This window comes from Eurypyga helias, unplaced genomic scaffold, assembly GCF_000690775.1.
Source record: "Eurypyga helias isolate BGI_N326 unplaced genomic scaffold, ASM69077v1 scaffold9046, whole genome shotgun sequence".
NCBI lineage: Eukaryota > Metazoa > Chordata > Aves > Eurypygiformes > Eurypygidae > Eurypyga > Eurypyga helias.
Window position 1 is genome coordinate 4,782 of NW_010254715.1, and position 22,724 is coordinate 27,505.

Sequence of the window (22,724 nt, forward strand, 5' to 3'; positions counted from 1 at the left end):
AGGTACGTCTCAGGATGCTGTGGTCTATCTTCTAGAAGAAACAGGAGGCTCAGAACAATGCTGCCATGAGACTTGGATGGCTACAGGTCAGATGACAAGACCAAGCAAAGCCCAGCATTTTGCAGTATTTGTTCTGGAGGTTAACACACAGAGACCCAATATAAATGTTTTATTTTAAAGTAAAAAGTGTGCACAAATAAAGGGAATGATTACACAACGACGTTCAAGACCATATTCCATATGAAACAGGAAAACAGTAGTGACAATATTAACTAGCAGAGCACCCATAGGAATCCAACTCGCATACAAAAAGGAGGTTACTCCACATAAATACATCATGCTTCTGATGCAGGCTGTTTCTCCAAAAGACAAGGCCTACTGCACTGGACTGTTTACACCCAATGTCCCTTCTGAATATTTGTGACAGTTGCTATATGCTAGACAATGAAAAACAGCTGTTAATATCATGGCACTTTGGAGAAAATTAAAGTTTAAAAATGGATTTACAGTCATTTAAGATGTTGGTCACTTAGCAACATTCTTAACAGTTACAGAAGTAAATAGAAAAAGTTTCTTTGTATGAAGTTATCTACAAAAAAACCCATTTTGCTTTAAGCACAACAGTGTTTTACTCTGTTACTCTCCTGTGATGAACAGCAGAAATGCCCTTCCTTTTTACTTAATAACCCATGTGAAATTAAGCCACTGCAGAGACAAGGCTTTTCTTGTTTGCTTTAAATAACTTCCAAGTTTACTATCAGCTAAGTCCTGGTGTCTAAACTAGCCATGCGGGTGTAGAAGTCAGCAGCTAAACAATCACAATGTTCAAACTGCATGTGAGCAGTTCACTTGACATGAACGGAACGTGCTGAAGCTACTAGCTGCTCTTCACAAGTAGGTTTACTCCGGTACTTTACATTTGAAAATACACAACTTGACTTTAAGGGAACCTGATTTTTAACAGTGCGGAGGTATAACACTTCCCTGAAACCGAGGCTCCTCTAAAAACTTCCCAGTTGGAAAACTCAGACAGTACTCAAGAGTCTCCTATTCACGTTGCAAAGAAAACCATGAACTAAACACCACACCATGACACTACTGTCTCTTTGTGCAATCTCTCTCCTTGAAGCTAACATGTAAGTGAAAAAACATACACTGGAAGATTTGTGCTATCAATTTACAGTGTTACCATACAAGGATTTTCAAGGAGAGACCAAGCAGAAGTCTTATTAAAAGCTTCCTATAAGGTTTGCAAACTTGTGCTTACAGATCCTTGGATCTGCTTTCAGTAACACTTGGCTTGCCCTACAGCTCTTCCTCAAATAACAAATACTTTTCCTCAATGTCTCTTAATCCCTTTTCTCCAAAATAAAAGTGGTACATTTGGCATTTCTTCAGCCTAAGACATTCAAAATTATTCCTTACACATTAAAAATAAGAATTATCTGTGCTGTACATGACATGGTTTACTAACATGAAATGTAAGAATCACACCTCCCCAAACTCCTAGTTTGAACCGTTCTTTCAATTTATTCCAATTGCTTTACTATTAACTTCGACTCTACTACCAACATTTACGGTTCAGTTGTAATTACGAATCCCTATCTATAAGTGGAGAAGTTAAGGGAGTCACTGTGGACAGCACCTATTTTTTTTTCTAGCTGTGCCTTTTCCACTGGCAAAGTGGAACTCATTTCCAACAGTATGGCAGTAAGATTAAAAAAGGAAACAATGCCCTTACCTTGGTCAGAGCTGTAACGTAAGCAGGTCTGATACAGTTAAGACAGCAAGTGCAAAAGCAATAAATAACAGTATGAAGTTCTACATCCGTCAATATTAGCTGCCCATCGCTGCTAAATTACACTCTACAGACTTTAACTTTTCAAGCTATTACTTGAATTCCATTTATTTAAACTGACACTTTGTACCATGTACAACCCTCATGGAAAGGGACAGGCTGGGAAAGGCACTCTCTGTGTATCAGCGTACGGTTCCTAGTCTATCATTTCGGAGCAAAGTCTATTGATTCTAATATTGAGTTAATCATCTCCTTTAGGATAGGATCGATATACCCTGTGAACGCAGCCATTCTTGACCTCTTCAGTTTAAACCTGCTCCCCTTGCTGTCATTTCAATCTGAGGGCAGTAACGTAACTCTAAGTCTAGGAGAGCAGGGAAATCAGATGTTTAGAGAGAAGACATTTAGAACTACAGAAGTCATAAGGTATGACTCGTCCTGCTGGAAAAATGGCCGTCCTTTAATGATATTTTATTACAGTCCCTAATGCAATCTGTATTCTTAAAGCAGTAAGAAAACTTTCCTTTACCAGAACGCTGTATTGGCAAGATTGCACAGCCAGACCCCGTTGTTTAGTCAAGAGCCCCAGAGACCAACTTCTACATTAAAATTCAAGTTTGGCAAGACTGCTGGAAAGTGTTGTCATTTTAAATGTGGCAGCCGAAGGTTCCGTGTAACAACTGTCCTGGACGACAATTAATACAAAAAGAAAATCAGCGAGTAATTCACACTAGGTGGCAAGATGTTCAGTTACTCATTTTATGCAAGTGCATCCAAACGAAGAGATGTTTATCCATGCAGAAACAGAGTAACAGCTGGCACAGTCCAGATATGGAGAACTCAGACACATTCCTCAGCTGACATCAAGAGAGGATTTATATATTCAAAGCCTTCAAATTCAGACTGGTCAATCTTCTTCACAATATCACTATTAAGAATAAGAAACAGTCATTAGTTCAGCAAAATTCAAAAGGTTAACAGTATTAACTGTCAGTTTGTCTTAAACTTTAGACCTGTAGAGCAGGCTGTAATTAAGCACATTTCCCTTCTCTCTTTCGTCCCTCTCTGTCCTTACAATTACCACTGGGTTTTTTCTAGCCCCTGTAGCGGTAACAAAACACAAACCCACTCAGGAGCAGCGGTGACTGGGCTGCTCCCATGCACATATTCTCCCCACAAAGCCATCTGCAAGGTTTGCAGTTTTAAAACTTTCCCAGAACAGCCAGTTTTGTGAAAAAACTGAAAACATTTGGATGGGAGATACTGCAGCAGCACCTTCTCTAAACTTTATTTGCAAGTTACAGATTTAGACAGGGATGAAGAAGGAAGTTGGATCTCAGACCTAATTAAGATGCATAGGGAACCGTCAATATTCACTGTTTATAGACTACATGAACATTCTCAAAACCCTAGAAACATTCCTAAAACGTATACAGCAGTAGCTCAGTCAAACTAGAAAGGCCCTTCCCTCCCCACCCCCAAGTCAGGGCCCCTCGGGAGTAAGGAACCACAAATCCACCACCAAATCAAACACACTATTGTGCCTTTTATCAAGGCTTTTCAGACGGCATAATCTCACTTGACTACTAACAATTTAAAATACGCAAACAAGCCAAACAAAGGATGTTTTCTGGTTCAGAACACCCAAGACAAATTCAATCTAAACCCAACATTCTAGAAATATCATGGCTTAAAGTAATGCAAAAATAAACCGCTTGACAAAACAGGTCTTTCCCTTCACACATTTGTTTCTTGCAGACGATACCACTAGAACTTGTTACATAGCACTTATTCATCCTTCCCCAAACTAAGATTCTTTACAGCAACTTTCCCACTGTTAGGTGATTTTTTACATCATGCCAGAGCACAATACTTAATCCAGCTGTATAAAGCCTACCGTGAGGACACAAACAGGTTTTTCTCTAAACTAACACAAGAAAATGTTATTTACTCCTTTACGTATACCCTGTGTACTACAACTACTGTTATTAAATGAAGCTCTATAACTCCTTCACTGACTTATCAGAACTTCTTAAATTCTAGATTACTTACTCGTCATCTGGAGTGAGCTGCACGGGTTCATTGGTGAACTGGGAATCAAAGTTATCCAGACCAAATTCTCCAGATATATTTGGTTTAAATGGAGGCACCACTTGCTTTTGCTCCATCTAAGAATAAATGCACTTAGTGACACCAAGAATGAGTTACAACCTACTGAGTGATTTTTAAACAAGGCTGGAAGTTACTATTCAGTTTCTTTGGCACACTTTCTACAATCATTCTATTAATCTACATTGGGTGTAAAAGGTTCTGTACTGTCATTATGGTACGTCATAAGTTAAGAGCTTAAGGTTTTTCAAGTTTTTATGTCATCTCTCATGCTCAAAACAAGTTTTCAAGCCATCACTGTATACACAGAAAATAAGCCAAGCCAGTGGGCATTGACATACCAGATCCCAATCCACGTTGCGAAAGAAGGGATGTCCCTGGATATCTGCAAATCCTGTTTGAGGATGGCAGCCTAAACGTTCCTTGGGATCCTGTGCAAGGAAGAAAATATTTCTACGTTGGTGCCATGGCCTACACATGAATAAGATACAAGCATTACAAATCCTGTGAGAAATGAAACACCAGACTTAAAAGGGACACTGAAGAATTAAGTTAATGTTATTTATTTTGGAAACTGTTCAAATTTAGTGTCTGAAATAGGCATGAATATCTGGAACTTCTAACAGATTTTTATATCAACAGCCATGCCACCTGTTCTCATTTTTATTCAGACCTGTTTAAATATACCGTATGTTTGAGAGCAAACTTGGGTTAGACTGCAAGCAAATTGGATTCTGCCCCTGCCCCGAGCAGCTGACTATGCCAGGCAATTGCACTGGGGCAGTAACTGCAGGTTACTGATAAATACAGTGGAAAGCAGGTTATTTTAACAAGACAGTTCCATCTCCGTGACTGTATATGCACACACTACCAAGGAGCTGTAACAGGGCAGTGGCCCTGTTGACCACTTGGAGCGAGTCCAGAGGAGGCCACGAAGATGCTCAGAGGGCTGGAGCACCTCTCCTATGACGAAAGGCTGCAAGAACTGGGCTTGTTCAGCCTGGAGAAGAGGAGGCTCCGAGGAGACCTCATTGCAACTTTCCAGTATCTGAAGGGGGCCTACAAGGGTGCTGGGAGAGGACTTTTTACAAGAGCCTGTAGTGATAGGACAAGGGGTAACGGGTACAAATTGAAATCAGGGAGGTTTAGATTAGATGTCAGGAAGAAATTCTTCACAGAGAGGGTGGTGTGAGGCACTGGAACAGGTTGCCCAGAGATGTTGTGGATGCCCCATCCCTGGATGTCTTCAAGGCCAGGCTGGATGTGGCTCTGAGCAACCTGGTCTAGTGCAAGGTGTCCCTGCCCATGGCAGGGGGGTTGGAACTAGATGATCTTTAAGGTCCCTTCCAACCCTAACCATTCTATGATTCTATGATTCTTAGAACTATTTAACCAAATCTGTTTTCTCCAGTACCTCTTTTTCCCCCACTCATGTAGCACTCGCTAAATAAAGGCCAGCATGTGCTCAGACTAGTCCACTACCACATACGCACTTTTTGACTATCAGGCTAGTTAGCTACCAGCACACAGTGAGCATATACTGCCTCTGCATTTCCCTCGATGAATCACAGACTGGTTTGGGTTGGAAGGGACCTTAAAGATCATGTAGTTCCAACCCCCCTGCCATGGGCAGGGACACCTTCCACTAGGCCAGGTTGCTCCAAGCCTCATCCAGCCTGGCCTTGTGCACTTCCAGGGATGGGGCATCCACAAGCTCTATGGGGAACCTGTCCCAGTGCCTCACCACCCTCCCTGGGAAAACTGCTTCATGATGATGACGAAGCAATCAGAAGTGATTTATTAACCTGCGTCTCTTTGGGAGCCAAAATAAATCTGGGATGTTTGCCCAATTCCCCAGATTTTGGAGCATTTTTATGCCTTTCAATTTGAAATTTACTCATGATCCCAGCCAGAGAGTCTGGAGCTTCAGGTTTTAAGACAAGTATCTAGAACAGGTCCCCCAGTCCCACTGAAGTTCTGCTTTAGGCTTACACATTTTCTACCTTGTTTCTGTGTATGCCAGATGAAGTATGTCTGCTACATATTGATTAGTCAACAGGTTTAAAAAAATAAGCCTGCTCTTGAGAAGTGCTAAACAGATCCCTTTGGCTCTTACCTTATTGAGGAAACTTTTTAGAACACCTGCTGCTTTAACAGAAAGGGATCGGGGAATTCGGATCTGTTTTTCCAAGATTACTGCAAGAAAACAAGGTTCCTATCAGCCTTTGCATCTTTAAAGTTAGAGTAAAGGGAAGTAGAAACAAAGCATTGAAGTGTAGAAATATTCTTGGTACTTACCTTGGAAAAGATAATCTTCTGTGTTCTGATCAGGATTGTCAGAACTCCCAACAATGTCAAATGGTGACCGGCCCGCCATCATCTCAAACATAAGCACACCAAGTGCCCACCAGTCTACACTGAACCCTAGAAGGAGAAAACACCACTGAAGGTATTCTGGAGAAAAAAATACCAACAATTTTGGGGCTAAACCACAGACATGTTTTGTTTGAGAAGAAAGAATTAGTTCCAAAATTAATGTATTGCCAGCCTTTCTGATTATTTGAATAAAGGAGAGGTAACAATTTTACTGAGCATCACTTGGCTCATTATGTGCACAATAGGAGGGAATGCTGTACAAAGAAAAGGAAATGCACAAAGTTTAAAGGTTGGTGTTAGGACCTTAAAGGTTTAGGTAATATTTAAGCCCAGTCATTACTAACCAATAGTTCATTATCCACAGATAAGGACAAGGAAGAAGTATGTGATTCTTAATAGTAGCAAGACAGTCATTTATGGAGCTAAGCCTATCTGTTCTCCTAGTCACTGTAAAGAAAAAAAAATTCCAGTAGCCAGGCTGGGACTGATGTAGTCTGGTTGGCCTAGAAAGTTTGTGACAAGGAAGGAAGACATGAGGCCAGTCTGAAAGACACGTTCAAGTAAAATAAGATGGTAGATTTAAAATATATATACACTTTTTTTAAAACAATAGGAATTAATTGTAGAACTTGTTAAAATCTTAAGTGAAGAAAACAGATCAAAGATCTGCTTGGCACAGTATTGGAAGCTTAGAAAGACAGGGTAAGTAATAGCAAACATACACAGCAAGTGTCTCTACTCTCCCATGTCTCTTGCTTCAGGAATCTCATGGACTTCCTGAACAAGAAATTGCACAGGCAATTTCATTTTTAACACTGAGATTTGTGAAAGGGACAATTACCATCTATGCCCTTTGCAACGCATTTATATCTAACATTATTGTTGCTGCCAAAAATAAAGCTCCAAAACCAAACACAATTCAAGACCGCAAGTATGTCATTAGTAGCATCTAAAACAGTTGTAATAATAAATTTGGGAGACTCAAGCTATTCAGAACTGATAAAAAGAATTTAAAATGCGGGAGGCAGTCTCTCTCATTTGCATGATGTTTTCTGCCCTTCCTCTAAAGGGCTTATTTACTTTTTCAGACAGGATGTTGAATTATGACAGATCACGTGTCTAAGGGTCATTTATACTTTCTACTACTAAATAACTTGAGTAAGAAGTGTGAGACAAGGTGACAGTAACATGGTAGCAGTGAAAAATCACATTTACCATAATCCTCTCCCCGAAGAATTTCAGGTGCGATATAGTTTGGAGTCCCACAGAACGTGCTGGTTGTGTCACCAGGCCTCAGACCCTCCTTTAAGAAGAGATGGGAAGAAAATATATGTTGGTTAGCCAAAGATCCCACACTCCTCCTCTGCGAAGAGATTCATTTTGAGTTAATTCAAGCATCCTGAATAAACTGCTTTCGTTTCAGTAAAACTGTACTTAAATCTCTATGTAAATGAATACAGAACACTGCTTGTTTCAGAAGAAACAGAAGTAGGTCGCATCTGGAGTCTCAAGAGGATGGCACATCCCTACTGACGACCATGTCTTTTAAGGCTTTAGCTAGTAAGCTCCACTACTTACCCAACCACAGGCGAGTGGGAATAACTGAGGCATGGTGGAAGAGCTAACGTGACTGGGCTGTAGCAACAGACAGATGCAAGCCCTTCAGAGAAGAGCATGGGATGCAAAATGGGACCGGGAGGAGGGGGGGTTACCCAGAGAAGTTCTGAGGTCTGCATCCTTTTCAAGACCTAAGTGAATAAATCCCTTAGTAACCTGGTCAGATCTTACAGCTTACCCTGCTTTGAGCAGGAGGATGGATTAGACTTCCTGAGGCCCTTTCCAACTTGTACTCTTTTCTGCTTTTTTGAAATGAAGCTATCTTGACCATTTCAGCTTACCCCTCCCAGACAAGCTGATACAGCAGCTTTACAGAATACAGGGAGTACATATAGTCTGTGCACTCAGGCCATATACTCATTTCACTTCTACAAAGGGAGAAAGAGACACCACTCTGCACTGTGTACAGATGAATACCTTGAAATTTGACATTTTTAAGTCTCTGCATCTTTTAATTTATGACAATTTCTTAAATGTTGATTTTACTGGTTAGCAAAGAATTAGAGTTTACCTTGCACATGCCATAATCTGTGAGTTTAATATGCCCTTCAGAATCCAGTAGCACATTATCCAGTTTTAAATCTCTGTAGATTATCCCTCGTTCATGTAAATAGTTCAACGCTAGACTGATCTCAGCAGAATAAAACCTAGTGTAGAAAGAGATGTTGATTACTCAAGTAATCAAAACCCAAACCGCAATAACACAGTCCTGAAAGTATGGTATTTTTCTAAATATTATCCCATGTATTCTACTATTTTTCATCAGAGAAGTGGGCAAGTTGTTTATAATCACACAAACATTTCTATCCAGTCACTTCAAAAATTACTTTTAATTAATAATGTCTATGGAATCTTCCCTTTCATCTCACTGTCAGAGATGAAGCATATGCACCAAAAACTCAGCATTTGCCTGGACAGCTGGTAGTGGTTCTTGTAAAAGAGACACACTGATAACACTAGATGGTTAAAAAAATACCACAGAAGTGTTTTTCTAGAAAAAGAAATTCAGAATCAGAGCAAAGTCATCTAGGGTAATGCTAACACAAACAATACTTAAGTGCTTCCTATTACAGTTCCTCCTTAAACCAAAAAAACGGTAGCTTGCAGCATTAAAATGAGGATGCATCTGGAGAGGATTTGCTAGCTCATCATCATAACCACCGCACTGTGTCAGAAAACAACTGAAATCTGGAGGTAGACATACCTGGCATGCTCCTCCGGCAGCTTTCTCTGTCTCTGCATATGAAACATCAGATCTCCCCCATTTACATACTCTATAACAAAGAATAACCTGAAACATACAGGAGTGTGTTACAAATGACTGTATACAAGGCCGAAAGATGTCCCAGATGTTACAGGTCTGTTACTGAACAATGTCAATTCAACTCCTCCCATCTCTCTGGTAATACAGGTAGTTTCACCATTTTCCATACTTTCGAATAAATTTCCACAGATCAAAATCAAGTATATGAAGGTTCTCTAAATAATTCCTTTATTGCTAAAGGAAAGCGAACAATGCTTCCCACATTCCTAATCCGTAACAATGACAAGCAGTAGCTGTATGTGACTATAGAGTCACATCACTTTCTGAGCACAAACCAGAAAAAAAAAAAAACCCAAACACCCCCAGTTTCCTCCCTGATCCCTTTACCCTCCTTTGTTTGTGGTTAATACTATCAGTACATTACACTCTGTCTTCTCACTTCCCTCCGCTGGCTTGTCACATTTTCACACAGCAAGGATGTTGTTTAAATATACTACGTTTTACGTATACTGAAAGTTATTACTCTATAGATGTGCTTAATGCTTTAAATAGGCCTTTGAGGTGCCTAAGAGTATGAAATATTTTTTGACTAAGACTGTCATCTTATTATCTTATGGCCTTTACCTGCTTTCTGTCTGGAAGCAAGAGTGTAGTCCCACAAGAAACGGATGATTTGAAGCCTGTTCAAAGACGTGTTTCTCTGTCTGAACCCAGTCAATATCCTATTTAAGAAAAATTACGTTCAGAAAAGGATTGTGCACTTCTTAGATCAAGTATTAATGACAACTAGCAGAAAGACAGTGAAGTGTTTTGCTGTCCTCATTTTACTTACAAGAAATTAAATATTACATAGTGCTCCAATGTGAAGAAAGACAAATTATCATACTCTTGGTTTTTTCCTGCATCCTGTACTTTTAGCCTCATTGTGTAATGACATTTGGGAATGTAAAAACACTTATTTATAAAATAAACTGGTGCAGACAAATGTAAAGTAACATCAGAAATGCAGAAGAAATCAATGGTAGACCGAGAAATATGTGCAAAAGTTCTCGGACAGCAAGCAACAGTTACTCGACTCTTTTCAGAGTAGCTTAAAGGAACACAAGGAGAATCTTCAGGAATAAGAGGTGTTTGGCAGTTCAATACTGCAATTTCTAACAGGTTTGCACAAACCACTGTAGAAGCTACAAAAGTTGTTAAAGATGGACGTCCCATTTAAAACGGGATTAAAATAACACCGAGTTCTTTGTGACAAAATCCCAGACATGAACATATAAAAACCAGACTCCAGCCCTTCCTTTTTCAGCCCAGCAAGCCAACAGAACAGAAGAGATATGGAACACTGCTCCGAAATACCGAAGCAAGCCAGGCTTATTAACTTGGATTCTGCAGGAGCACTGCTGCAGACAGTGCTGGTACAAAAGGAGACATGGATAGCAGAGGCAGTGAGGCTCATGACAGAAACCACTGGCACAGGAGGGGGGCTATGAGCTACCAGTCTGTCAATGAAGACCTCAGAAATGGTCATCTGTCTTGTGAATCTTTGACAGTAATGTCTAAGAACTGCATGTATCATTTCCATTAGTGCTGCAGACCCAGAAGCCTGGTTCCCATCTTGAGGTGGATGCTGAAAGTTCTTTGAAAGAGTTGCCCAATTTATTGACAAAAAGCTTGCCTACCTCATCATCGTTGACGAGCTCTTTCTTCACTGGTTCCCGTCTTGAGGCAGATGCTGAAGTTCTCTGAAGGAGTTGCCCAATTTATTGACAAAAAGCTTGCCTACCTCATCATCGTTGACGAGCTCTTTCTTCACTACTTTCATCGCATAGATGCGTTCAGTTTTCTTCAATCGAACAAGCAGGACTTTAGCGTAACTACCTCTTCCTATAACTCGGAGTAAATCAAAATCCTGAAGACCCAGACTGGAGGAAGCTTTGCCACTTTCTCTAATGCTCATTGCCTTTTGATAAAGATAATGTGAAATTAGTAAGCAGGCTTGCCGATTCTAACAACTGCAAAAGTTAGCATTTCAAACAGAACAGCAAAATTAAAATAAACAACTGATTCAATTAACAGTTGTTTTTCTTAAAACTGCAGTGTCCTAGAAAGGAATGTGAGGGGAAGGGAGAGGTAGAGGAGACTTGGCAAAGAAACAAATGAAGCTTGATGGGTTTGGAATGCTTTCTAAGTCAAAGCACAACACCACTGTCTGAACCACAGCACCTATCAACCCAAGGTTCAAAATAAGACAGCTTGCAAGCCAGTGTGTACACCTGAGCAAGCAACCCAGATGTGCTTTACGGACTACTTCTCACTTTGTAACAACTTAAGTTACTAAAATCTTGAAACAGAGAGACAAAGGGAATCCAGTTAGCATGGTTACAGTTCCTTACCTCTTTTTCTTCACCAACATGGTCCAAGCTCTCATGACTTGAGGGATTGTATGGAATCACTAGAGGCAGAAGAAATATTATTAGACCGATGTAACACAACATCATCTCCTTGGATCTTAAAATTTCCACACACAAGAGCTCAGACAGGTACACAACTTAAATGCATCTATTCTACATTCAAAACTGTTGATTTTTTATTTTTTTTTAAAGCAGCAGAATAATTTTTTTGCAACGCTGCACTGATAACCAGTTATGGCTAGTATAAACCCCTGTAATTATATTTGGATAGCTCTTCAGATTAATCTCGACTACACACACAATCTTGTGCAGAACAGTGGGGTTTTTTTGTATTTAACCTAATCACTGTCCATATCCAAACTCACATCAGGACCATCATGCTGATTGCTACAAGAATGAACTTGTTTGGCTACCGATGCAGTAGAAACCCTGCTAATTCTGCTAAGGGATTTGTTTTGTTGTTTGATCAGGGCATCTAAAGTACAGAGCTTACTGATGGAAAAATTCAACTGACAGCCTAAATTCTTCCTTTTTAGCCAAGTTTCTTAAACTGGTAAGATATGGAAAACTTGGGATTTTTTCTATTTCTATCCCCTTTAGCATTAAGAACCTGTCTTAATTTTATTCTTCTATGAACAAAAGTGAAGGCGGCAAAATAATGTACTTGAAGTTATTCCGTTTCATTTTAAAACCCAAAGTTGATGTTTCAGCCACTTACAGTAACTTAAAAGAAAGAAATTATTGATCTTACCCGACTCTACATTATCTGGATGTACTGATGATGGATCCATAGGCATAATTGGTTCCTGAAAATATGCACAGGATTTTTGTAATAGACTGTCCAAATGTGAGAGACAATAAATTAAATAAATGATCCCTGAAGACTATAACCTAGCTACTTTTTAACTTGATTAGTCAATATAGTTACTGCTGTAATCCATACACAATAAAAGAAACGACTGCAGCCCTTATTTTACCTATTTTCGAGAGGTTATGACATGTTTCCAGAAGCTGTTGAAGTGACAACTTCGTACAACAGAGAAAAGACATACAGCAGATGAGACATGGGAAAGCTCAAGTACTTCAGCAGTACATATATTAGTCAAATGAATTCACAAAACGTAGACTTATAGCTATCTGCCTTTAATCTTAAACAAGGAGCAGTAATCATCTAAATTTTTCTGGAAACTTAAGAACTAAAAATTATTTAATTTATTGGGAGAAAAAGTCAGAAATTCTGCATTTCACGTTCCTTCCTGGTAAAATGGGAAATAGTCGAAGTATCTTACAGATGTTTAGAGAATTTACTTTACCTGTACTTCATTTTCAAGATGTTAAATAGTGTGCGTATATATACATATGAGAGCTATGTAACAACGTTGAAGGATGAGATAAATATCACCTCTATGTTTAAATCTGACACAGGAAAAAGTACCAGATGTGAAAGGTAGACTCCCATCTTGCCACTGCATTCTCACACTAAGTGATTCCCAAATCTTGCAAAGTGTCACAGTAACCATCAAGAATTATGTGTCATCTGCTGCACTTATTTGCAGGCTATAGTCTAAAAACTATTAGCATAAAATGGGCTTTTTTGTTTGGTTGGGTGGTTGGCTGTTTTTTAAAGACAAGCCCCAGGTAAAGTTGCACTTACCGGTTGTAGCGTATGACGGCCGCATTCAACGTTGACAAGTTTGTGACATTTCTTGTGAACAAGGAGTTTGCAATTGATGCATTTATATCCTTGGCGACCCAGGCCCCATATTCGGTCAGTGCAGATGGCACAATGAGCTCTCTAGAATGGCAAATCGACAAAAAAAATTATTAAAGAGCAAAACTAAACAATAAATACTATTCAGCCCCATTTTCATTAACAAAGAACATAAGAGATCAGACATCCCTCCTGAACTTGCCACTATACCAAGAGTCTCTATGCGAAAGCTTTAAGACCAAACAGGCAGATACAGCACAGAGGATATAAAAAATGAGAACTGACCATGGAAAGGTGCAGGCACAGCCAGCCTCTTCTGCAGCACATGGACCCAGAGAGACACGAGCCAACTCCAGGGCAAAAGCACTGCAGCTGAATCAGCAGGCTGCTGTGCCCAAGCTAATTTGCTATATCTCGTCATCTGTGCCGATGAGTCCTTACGTGCGTACAGAGGAAGGCAGGAGAGCGAAAGTTTCAACGTGTTAAACTACCAGGTAACAGGAAATGGGAAGATCACCACTCACTGACGGACATACACAAAACAGCTCAGAAGAACCATGAAAACAGGGTGCCTCCGAAAGCAAGGGTGGAAAGTGACTGAACTATGGTGCCTTGACAGCCTTTGACCAGGAAGAGGCCAAAAAAAGCGCAGTTAAGATATGAAGGATGCTCAAGATGAAGTTTAGTGGCGCATTAAGCACACAACACACTAAGCTTGGAAAAGAAAGGAAGATTATCAAAGTTGTCAAGGAACCTGGCTTATTCAAGTAGCTTGGGTTTGGATTTGTGCTGCTGCTCTTTCCAAATACAACAGATAACCTTCTGGGTCCACAGCTAATCATATTTAACCATTGCTTCTTGAAAACGTTACAACTGTTTGTTATTTTCCATTACTACATGCCAGCAGGCTGTTTGGAGAAACATCTGTTTTTCATTTAAAAGTCATGAAAGAAAAGTCTCTGCATCATAAGCAAGTTCAGACCTTGTTACTCCCAGAACTTAAAGAACGGAAAATGTGCTTTCAGCTCATCTGCATATGATGCCAGTGTTGGAGTTTGCCCCCTGGGAAGGGAACACAGGAGCATTTATGTAATTGATATCATGCTCTCAGATATGTAAAGTATATGCATTTTATGTAAAGTGAATTGCAGCCATATTTTTTTTAAGTTCCTGATCATTTACTAATGCTTGTTTCCTTGAAACTACAGGGTTACCCAAAGTCTACGTACTATAGACAAACAACAAAAATGAGAATACAACTACCTTACAGTTTTTCAAGGCAGCAACACTGTAATTATAGAAATAAGGCAGTCCTGTATCATGGTTTTAAGTACCCAACAAGAGTCTCACCCTGTTAAATCTTTTGGCTTGGAAAGTGTGACCATTTGCACAATAGAGCTTTCGCCACCGGCGGGCGCCTCGGCGATAAATGGATTCTAGGAGGAAAAACATACGATTATGTCCATAAAAATATAAACACAGAACCACAACATTCTTCTCGTGGATGTTTCTGTCTGGAGTGATTTGCAGAGTAGAGTTTCACTCCTGAACTTTGCAGAAACACAGGGTAATGTTCCAAGTATTTTCTTTCATTTTTTAAGATTTGGAGAGATTTTGATCCCAATCAACTCAAAGTTAATTCTGCTTTTCCAAAGTTAAATGGCACAGTGAGTCAAGAGAAGGAAAACTGCCCAAACAATACAAATACTTGAGTGCAAAGTATGCACCTACCTTACCTAAACTCATGTAGGAGCTGTGGGGAAAGGGAAGGAGGAAAGGAGAATTCCAGGAGCACGCTCTGATTTAGAAGCCTGCTTGCACAAATCCTCCAGTGATTTAGATCCACAGCTGCCACACTTTGGTTTAAATTTTATTTTTTATTACTAGAGGCGTGTCAGGAACTAAAATTGAAAACTAGAATATATAAAACTACACTGAGTTGCAAATCTATTGCTGATTCAGTCCACAACCTCATTTTTTTCAGAAAAGCAGCATTACCCATACTGCCAAAGTTAACTTTAACAGAGACTTGGATAGCAAGTTGACAGATGTGCATGCATAACATACACACTCTCTCATAAAACTTAAAGACAGAGGGAAAACTACCTCTTCAATGCCTAGTATATCAGCTAAAACTTAGAGGTTTTGGAGAATAGTCCTGGATAGTACCAAAACAGCAATTTAAAATTAATTAACCGCGGATTTCTAAATGTTGATACAAGTCATTATTGTTGGTTACAAGCCTTTGTTACATTAGTCAGCAATCTGGCAGCTATCAAAACGTGAGGAATCGGATAAAAACTGTCATGATAGAAGAGGCAAAAGCAAGGAAAGCAGTGTGACATGGATAGTTAACAGGAACGTGAAATGCTTATTCCAATGATTCAGAAATGACAACATTTAACTTTAGCAAGACTATCTATTCATTTCAAATATTCAACTTGTAAAGATTTGCATTGTTCATATTTGTAAGTGTAGGTTGCCAAACCATAGAATATCAAAGTCTTCTAAAACAGGAAATCTGAATTCCTGATGTTGTGTACTTAACTAAAATGCCTACTTACTATCTTCTCCTGGACAAGGCATGCCAGGCCGTTCCGGTACACAAGGAAATACTGCAAGAAAGACATTAACTTCTGATTAATTTTTAAAATTTCAGACAGAAAATAAATCTTTGGGTTAAACACAGCACTTCTGAAAGGCATTCAACCATTTAGAAAGACAGCACAGGCAGCGTTTTAACAAAGCCTTGTGCAAGAGCAGGTGAGCTGAAAAGCTGCCCCAACACCCTTTGTTGGACCTCACAGTGATTTACATGAGAAATAGGAGCAAAGGGCAGAATAAACCACATTATTTCCTGAAGAAAGTGAGTAGAAAAAAAGGTAATGATTCTGGTTTCACACGTGACCAATCATGGCAGTCTGTATTTGGAAATCTTGACTATAAATGTATCAGTGTCAGAACAGCTACCTATGATCTTGTCTGCATTAGGCATTTTTTTTTTCAGTGTATTTCATTTCAGGAACTGTCAGACAGAAGTCAAACCAGGGAGAGACAGCCTTGGTGCTGGTTTAACCAGCAGCTTATCAACCACAAAAATAAATGGAGAAGAGGCAGACCAAAAAACATACTGAGGTAATATGTACAGCAACAGTGAAGAATATATAGAAACAGACTATATTCTTCCACTTTTTGAAAGTCTTTGTGGGAAGCTGAAAAGCTGTCTCTCATTCCAAATGAGCTGATGGTGAACTAGACTTTTGCATCCTTTTAGAGAGGGACCATGTTGGGACACTGTAGTGTAACACACCCACTAACACTCGTTGCAATGATCCCCTGCTTTTCTGCTATAAAGTCTGTCAAACCAAGACCTATCTTTTACTTGTAACAAGTTTTCAGAAAAGCAGCATTATCATACTGCCAAAGTTAACTTTAACTTAAACAGTCAGAAAAATATACTGCAGAACCTACCAAAATAGGCATATGACCCTAAAAAATAAAAATTAAACAATTAGACATCAAACAAAGGCATGATATTATTTGGTGCAAAACTGGTTTAAAGTACTTAATTTTAGAAAAAACAACTTTTGACGAATCTGGCATCACAGAAGGAGCTCATCAGCTTTTTTTCCTAATACAAATGCTGCTCAAAAGCACTTCTCACTAACAAAGTGTAGGACACTATACTATGTATCTTCAACCATTCGTTGCCAGCAAGGACATGAAGGCACTTGGGATGAATGAATGAAGAGAAAAGTATTTGTTCCTCCCTTAATTTAATAAAGAACATTGACAGAGTGCTGACAGCTAAAAAGGACAGTGTATGGTCTTCAGCGTCCTCTTGACAGAATGCCACAACGGGCTTTAATTGCTGAGCCTGTGCAAATGACATCGATAACACAAGGTAAAAACCCCACTTCTTCACAGGTACAAACATGAGAAGCAATATATTAAATTTCTCCATACCATGAATGAGAAGCTCTGAATCTTTGTTTAGTTCATACAACCGAAAGGCCTCTTCTAACTCCAGCTGAGAAGAAACTGTACATGGGTCTCCTGTAGAAAGAGGATAATACAGACCTGAATCCAATTATCTCTGTGCCATTCAACAGTTCCCTCACGGTCAGTTCCAAAATCATCAGTGCAGCAAAACAGATCAAGTGTGGTAGTATTTAATTTTAACACTGTTCAGAGAGTACATCTGAAAAATACAGTCATACTAAATGCTCTGATGGAAAATAAAAATAGGAGTTATTTCCAAAAGGCAAAGATATCATAATCACACGACATCATTGGTTTGGTCTGCTACAGGCATGGTTACACATCATTTCAGTACAGGAGGGGCAGGTTATCTTCCTGCACCTAAAATCCTTCTAAGATTCTGTTTTATTTCATGGATTTTTAATTAGAACTTAGTCAATTCTACTTGCACAGCTTCTTCAGTATTGCCAAGACTTAAACCAGGACGTGCAAAAGCAGTTAGACCTCTAGTCTTTCCTCAAACCTCAATCAAGACATTAGAAAAATTATGTAACCTATATGAAAACGCCACATTTTTCTGATTTTTAACTACTACTTTCATACCCACAGGACTATATGAAGACTAGTCCCTTAAAGAAAGGGCAGCAAGGCAAGAAAAGGTAAGTCTGGGTTTGGGGTTTTTTTTCTTCTTTCTTTGTAGTACAATTGCAGCTTTCATTGACCATTTGAGATGGAACAGATTAAAATACAAAGCAAATGCTTGTATGATAAAGTTTCTCCGGCAAGATTATGCTGGATTGCTTTAACAAATCTGTTTCAGAAGTAATAGTTCAGGACTAAGGTCTCTTTGTAGATATCTACTTTATATTTCTTGTACCCACAAAGGTATTTCAGACTCATTAAACAACACCTAATTACACCAGGGCAATTTTGGCATATAAATAGGTTTAAAACCTAGGGACAGGGGTGGATGGGGAAGAAAGCTGTATTCAGGATCAGAAGCAAGAAGGACCTTGAATTCCAGCCTGGGTTCATACTCTTTCAGACACAGCCTGTACTTTACCACAAGATTCACCTGATATTTTAACTGATCTCCTGTGTCTGTCAGTGTTTGGAAACTGCTATCAAGACTGAAAAGAACAATCATGCAACAAAACATTTTCTTTGGTGTCTGATGCATATTAGTAACATCATAAAAAAAAATTATTCCCCTAAAAGAAGAAACTTGGTTCAAACTAATACATTTACTACCTAATAACAATACATTTAATACCTAATAAAACATTTTTAAAGCACTGTTGATCTGAATCGTCACTGCCCCAAAGAAGGAAAATACCTCTGATTATTAGTTCAACTCTTTTTAGTTTCCCCTTCCACAAGACGTTCTGTGTGAGAACATGGGATGTATCTCTGCCTGCTTGTAAACCTGTATGTGACAGAACAAGCTTCTTTCTAGCCAAAATCCCATACAGTGTCTACTGTCATGTAACGTTTCCAATTTTTAACACAAAGACTACTTTCCACACCCTTAAGTGGTAAACTGGTTGTGGGTAACTGAAGTGGAGGAAGTCAGAACAATTTCTGCCTCAGCTGAATGGGATGTAAACTGAGTTTTACTGCTTTGAGCCTTCAGTGAATCTGATGGCTTGAACAAGAACTAGTGACAGTCTATTCTTTTTGTTTTGTCCTACAAGATGTGAAAGTTAACGGAGGCGTTGCTCAGGCTTTTCAGTATAACCATGCACCTAGCAGGCAGGGGGATATTTAAAACTCACCCTACAAAATGTTTTTCCAGTTACTTTGTTTTGTTTCTAATGTATCAATTCTTCTCTAGTGCTAAAGTATCGGTAATAAATTTAAACTAATCGGTAGCATTCTGTCTTTATTCTTTTTTGCAAGTCACAATCCTCAAAACTATTCTTTCAAGCCAACTGTAGTCATTTTTCACCACATAGGCTAATTGTAGGGGGAGGCAATCTGGATGTCAAGCTGCCTGCCCGCTGCGTAAGCTCCGGCAGAGCAGAGCAGGAGGAGAAGGAATAACTGCATTCATTCAGACTCACTAGGAGAATCAACAAACCAGTTTTTCTTCATTTGTTTCTGACACCTGGGCAAATGGTTTCTTTCTGGCAGGAGGCGGCTCTCAAGAGCATACAATGTGCTTCAAACTCGTAACGGAAGGTTTATAGACATTAGTAGAAAGCTTCAGAATTAAATCTGACTCGCACGTTGTTTTTTTTAATTGGTCACCACAATTTGCTGACAGTGCAACAGCACATAACCGATCCTCTCCCACACTGCTCTCAGACTCATAATTCCACTTTAAACATCTAAAGGGGGACAGAAGAAATCTTAATCCAGAAAGTGTTTTGACAGATGAGCTACAAATACTCTTTCAACAAGATCAGACCAGCAAGAATTTCACAGGCATCTAAAAAAAGCTGAGATAAAGTGTCAGGAAGATGTTTACTTTAAATTATATAGCAAGAAACAACAGACTAAACATGAACAAGGCTAGTTTCATCCTAGAGTACATTTCAAGACAGAGGTAAGATGAACAGAAATCTGTCTAAATTACAATCAAGTTAATTCAATTCCAGTTGAATTCAGCCATTTTTTTTAAGTGATTCCACTCAACTAAATTAGGTCTGCCTTGGTGTGACATCACCTCTATGAAACAGAAGTAATTATACAAGATGCTCTGCGTCTTGCAAAGGCAAAAGAGACATTTAATAAATGGCAAAAATCTCCATGACTAGGTAAATCCAGTTTAGTCACATACTGACCAAATTGATCAGATATATGGTGAAAAGGTTGCCTGGGTACCGTATCTTGTCTTATACTACAAGAAGCATGGATAGTAGTGTAACAAGCATCAGTCCACCATACAAACAATTCCTCATGCTACTATTAAAGGGTAAACTACAGTTTTAGTGAAAAGGATGCGATAGGGGAATTTTCCAAAGCAAATTATGAATTTCTAGAAAGAATACCAACTGAAAGATCAGTGGAGAGAGGAAGAGAGGAGGCAGGGGTCTTGGCAAGAAGATTGCCAAGATGTAGATGTAGATGTTGTAGTAATTGTAGTCTCGCATTGTAGGTGCGAGAATTACTCATAATAAAGACAGGGATTTTTTTAAAACACACTCATCACCAGATTAACTTTTTTCTCTATTGACATTAAACTGCAGGTCAATGATTAAAGCAAACACAGATTGCTTGTGAAAACTGAATCCTATGTGAACACATGAAAAAAAAAATTTAGTTTAATAGCAGCATTTCTTTTTTTAAAAAACCTGCCTCTAAGGAGCAGAAATTGAGACAAAACTGTTCAAGCAAACCACTGCATCTGCACAAAATTTTTGTCCAATGTTTCATTAAAAGGATATTTACTCCTTACCATGACTAAGTCTCCCTCTTCAGCAAGGAGACTATTATCCTCAAAGATAAAACAAACCAGCAAGCCTCCTATCAAGTAAACGCTCAACCCTGCACAGAAGTTTGGTAGTAAACACTGTTCATTTTACTACATCTGCCTGGTGTAAATAACTTGGGATTAGATGAAGGGGGAGGGGGAAAAAAAAAAAGAAAAGAAAAAAAACCCTGATCAGATACCCAAAACCATGCAATCTTCAACACACCTGCCCATATAACCCTTCCAAAAATCAGCTCTGGCTCCTGTTTAGCTTTAAGCTCTGAATAAACTGGCACTCACCCAAGTTTGAATGGGAAAGCTGTGAGGAGGGGAGGCAACAGTTCTATAAGCACTATTTATGCTAATCACTGCATACAAATACTAATCACTGCCGACAAATCACTGCACATTATGGCCTTTTATGTATTGCATCAAGTACTTAGCATGCTAAAATAACTCAATAGCTGGTTCATAATTCAGTGTTTCTTTGGTGGAGCTCAAAACCAATGTGTAGAATACAGCAATTACACAAAGAGCAACTACAAATGCCCTTTCAACAAAAATGACTGATGTATACATACAGCTCAGAACTGGATTCTGATAAGTAAAAGGGAGAACAGACTCTGAACTTTTTTCATCCAAGGCAAGCTTTATCATGGATAAGGTACAAGAGTTCTCAGACGAGGCTGGCACTACCACACTTTGATGAAAAGCTAACTTGCACCAGTAACTTCTCATTTAATAGTTAGAAACATTTTACTAACCCTTGTGTGTTAAGACACTAAGTTGCTAAAGTAACAGCTGATATCAACACTCAAAGCATAATGGTTTTGGTTACACAAACAACTCAACTGTATATTAAACTGTATCAAGTTGTAGATAAATACTGTCATTTGTATCCTTTAAGGTTAGTTTAAGTCTCAAAGACTCAAGACTTAAGGGTAACCATGAGTTTTCCCCAGCAGCGTAAAGGAATATTCTCCATTTCCTTCCATTCAGTATCCCACTGAATATTCAATGAATACTGCATTCATATTTTGGTAACCACTGAGTTTTAATTTATTTATTCATTTAAAAAAATTTAAAAAAAAGAGCCCTCCATGCTAAGTCATTTGAAACAATGCCCTTTCCATTAAGATGTATGTCCAAAGGCATTGGATAACCGTTACTTTTAGAATCAGATTTACTATTATAAAAACATATTTCTGAAGTATGCTCCATAAGCTTATCTTATGAAGGCAGAGGGAAAGGAAAAGATGAAAGGGAGGAGAGCTAGATAGCTGAGGAACATACTGATCAAATATTTTGTCCTAAGACCAAACACAAAGCATCGATTTACCTTCTTCATCAATCCATTTCATGGTGAAAAGCTGTTCGTTGTCAAAGGAGCACATGTCTCGAACTTCATTGCACAGTCCCTCAAATGAGATGGAAGGTTCAAAATACGTTATCATGATGTCCCTGAGCAAGAGAAAAATACATTTCAGAAATTATACTGCAACAGGGAACATTTCATCATCACCTCTAACACCTTCCAGATACCCTGAAGATAAAATCCATCCCTGCTGCAGCCTCCCCCAATATTAACGTAATATTAGTAAACCATTAGCACGTAACTTCCCTTCCTGTAGCAAAGTCAAGCTCCAAGTGATTTTTATTACCAACTACTTGACATTTAATCCTCCAGGTATCTGCTTAAGAAAAATTAAGATTTAAATGCCCAAATAATTATGATGTGAGTTGCAGCAGATATTAACCACACAGAATTGAGATATATTATACCAGTGGAAACGGAAGAAACGCTGCAAAAATGTTGAAGAACATTATTAAAGAGCAAGCAAAACCAGCAATATGTTAACAGTTATTTTGTTATTAGATATCTAAATGCTGTAAGAACACACACATCACCTCCACCTAGATTTTTATTGCGTATGAAATATTAATGGAAATTATTAAACAGGTTTCCTAGCAGATTAGAGGGATGTTCCAAATAGTGACAGTACCTTGAGACCCGAGATGCTTCACCACAATGATGGGGAAGG

The 22,724-nt window shown here is 38.8% G+C and overlaps 1 protein-coding gene across 1 annotated transcript; it reads right to left on the reverse strand.

The window, feature by feature from the left end:
* Window positions 1–2,498: 2,498 nt before the first annotated feature.
* PRKCI (protein kinase C, iota) lies at window positions 2,499–22,144 on the reverse strand. The gene is made up of 16 exons (XM_010153104.1): window positions 22,022–22,144; window positions 17,253–17,342; window positions 15,851–15,901; window positions 13,230–13,370; window positions 12,327–12,381; window positions 11,558–11,616; window positions 10,948–11,124; window positions 9,789–9,886; window positions 9,105–9,191; window positions 8,412–8,547; window positions 7,499–7,586; window positions 6,206–6,331; window positions 6,024–6,103; window positions 4,249–4,338; window positions 3,851–3,966; window positions 2,499–2,726 (listed from the first exon to the last, which is right to left on the reverse strand). Exons 2-16 carry the CDS (start codon window positions 17,253–17,255, stop codon window positions 2,639–2,641), a joined length of 1,395 nt encoding a protein of 464 aa, XP_010151406.1. The 5' UTR covers window positions 17,256–17,342; window positions 22,022–22,144; the 3' UTR covers window positions 2,499–2,638.
* Between the last annotated feature and the right edge of the window lie 580 nt (window positions 22,145–22,724).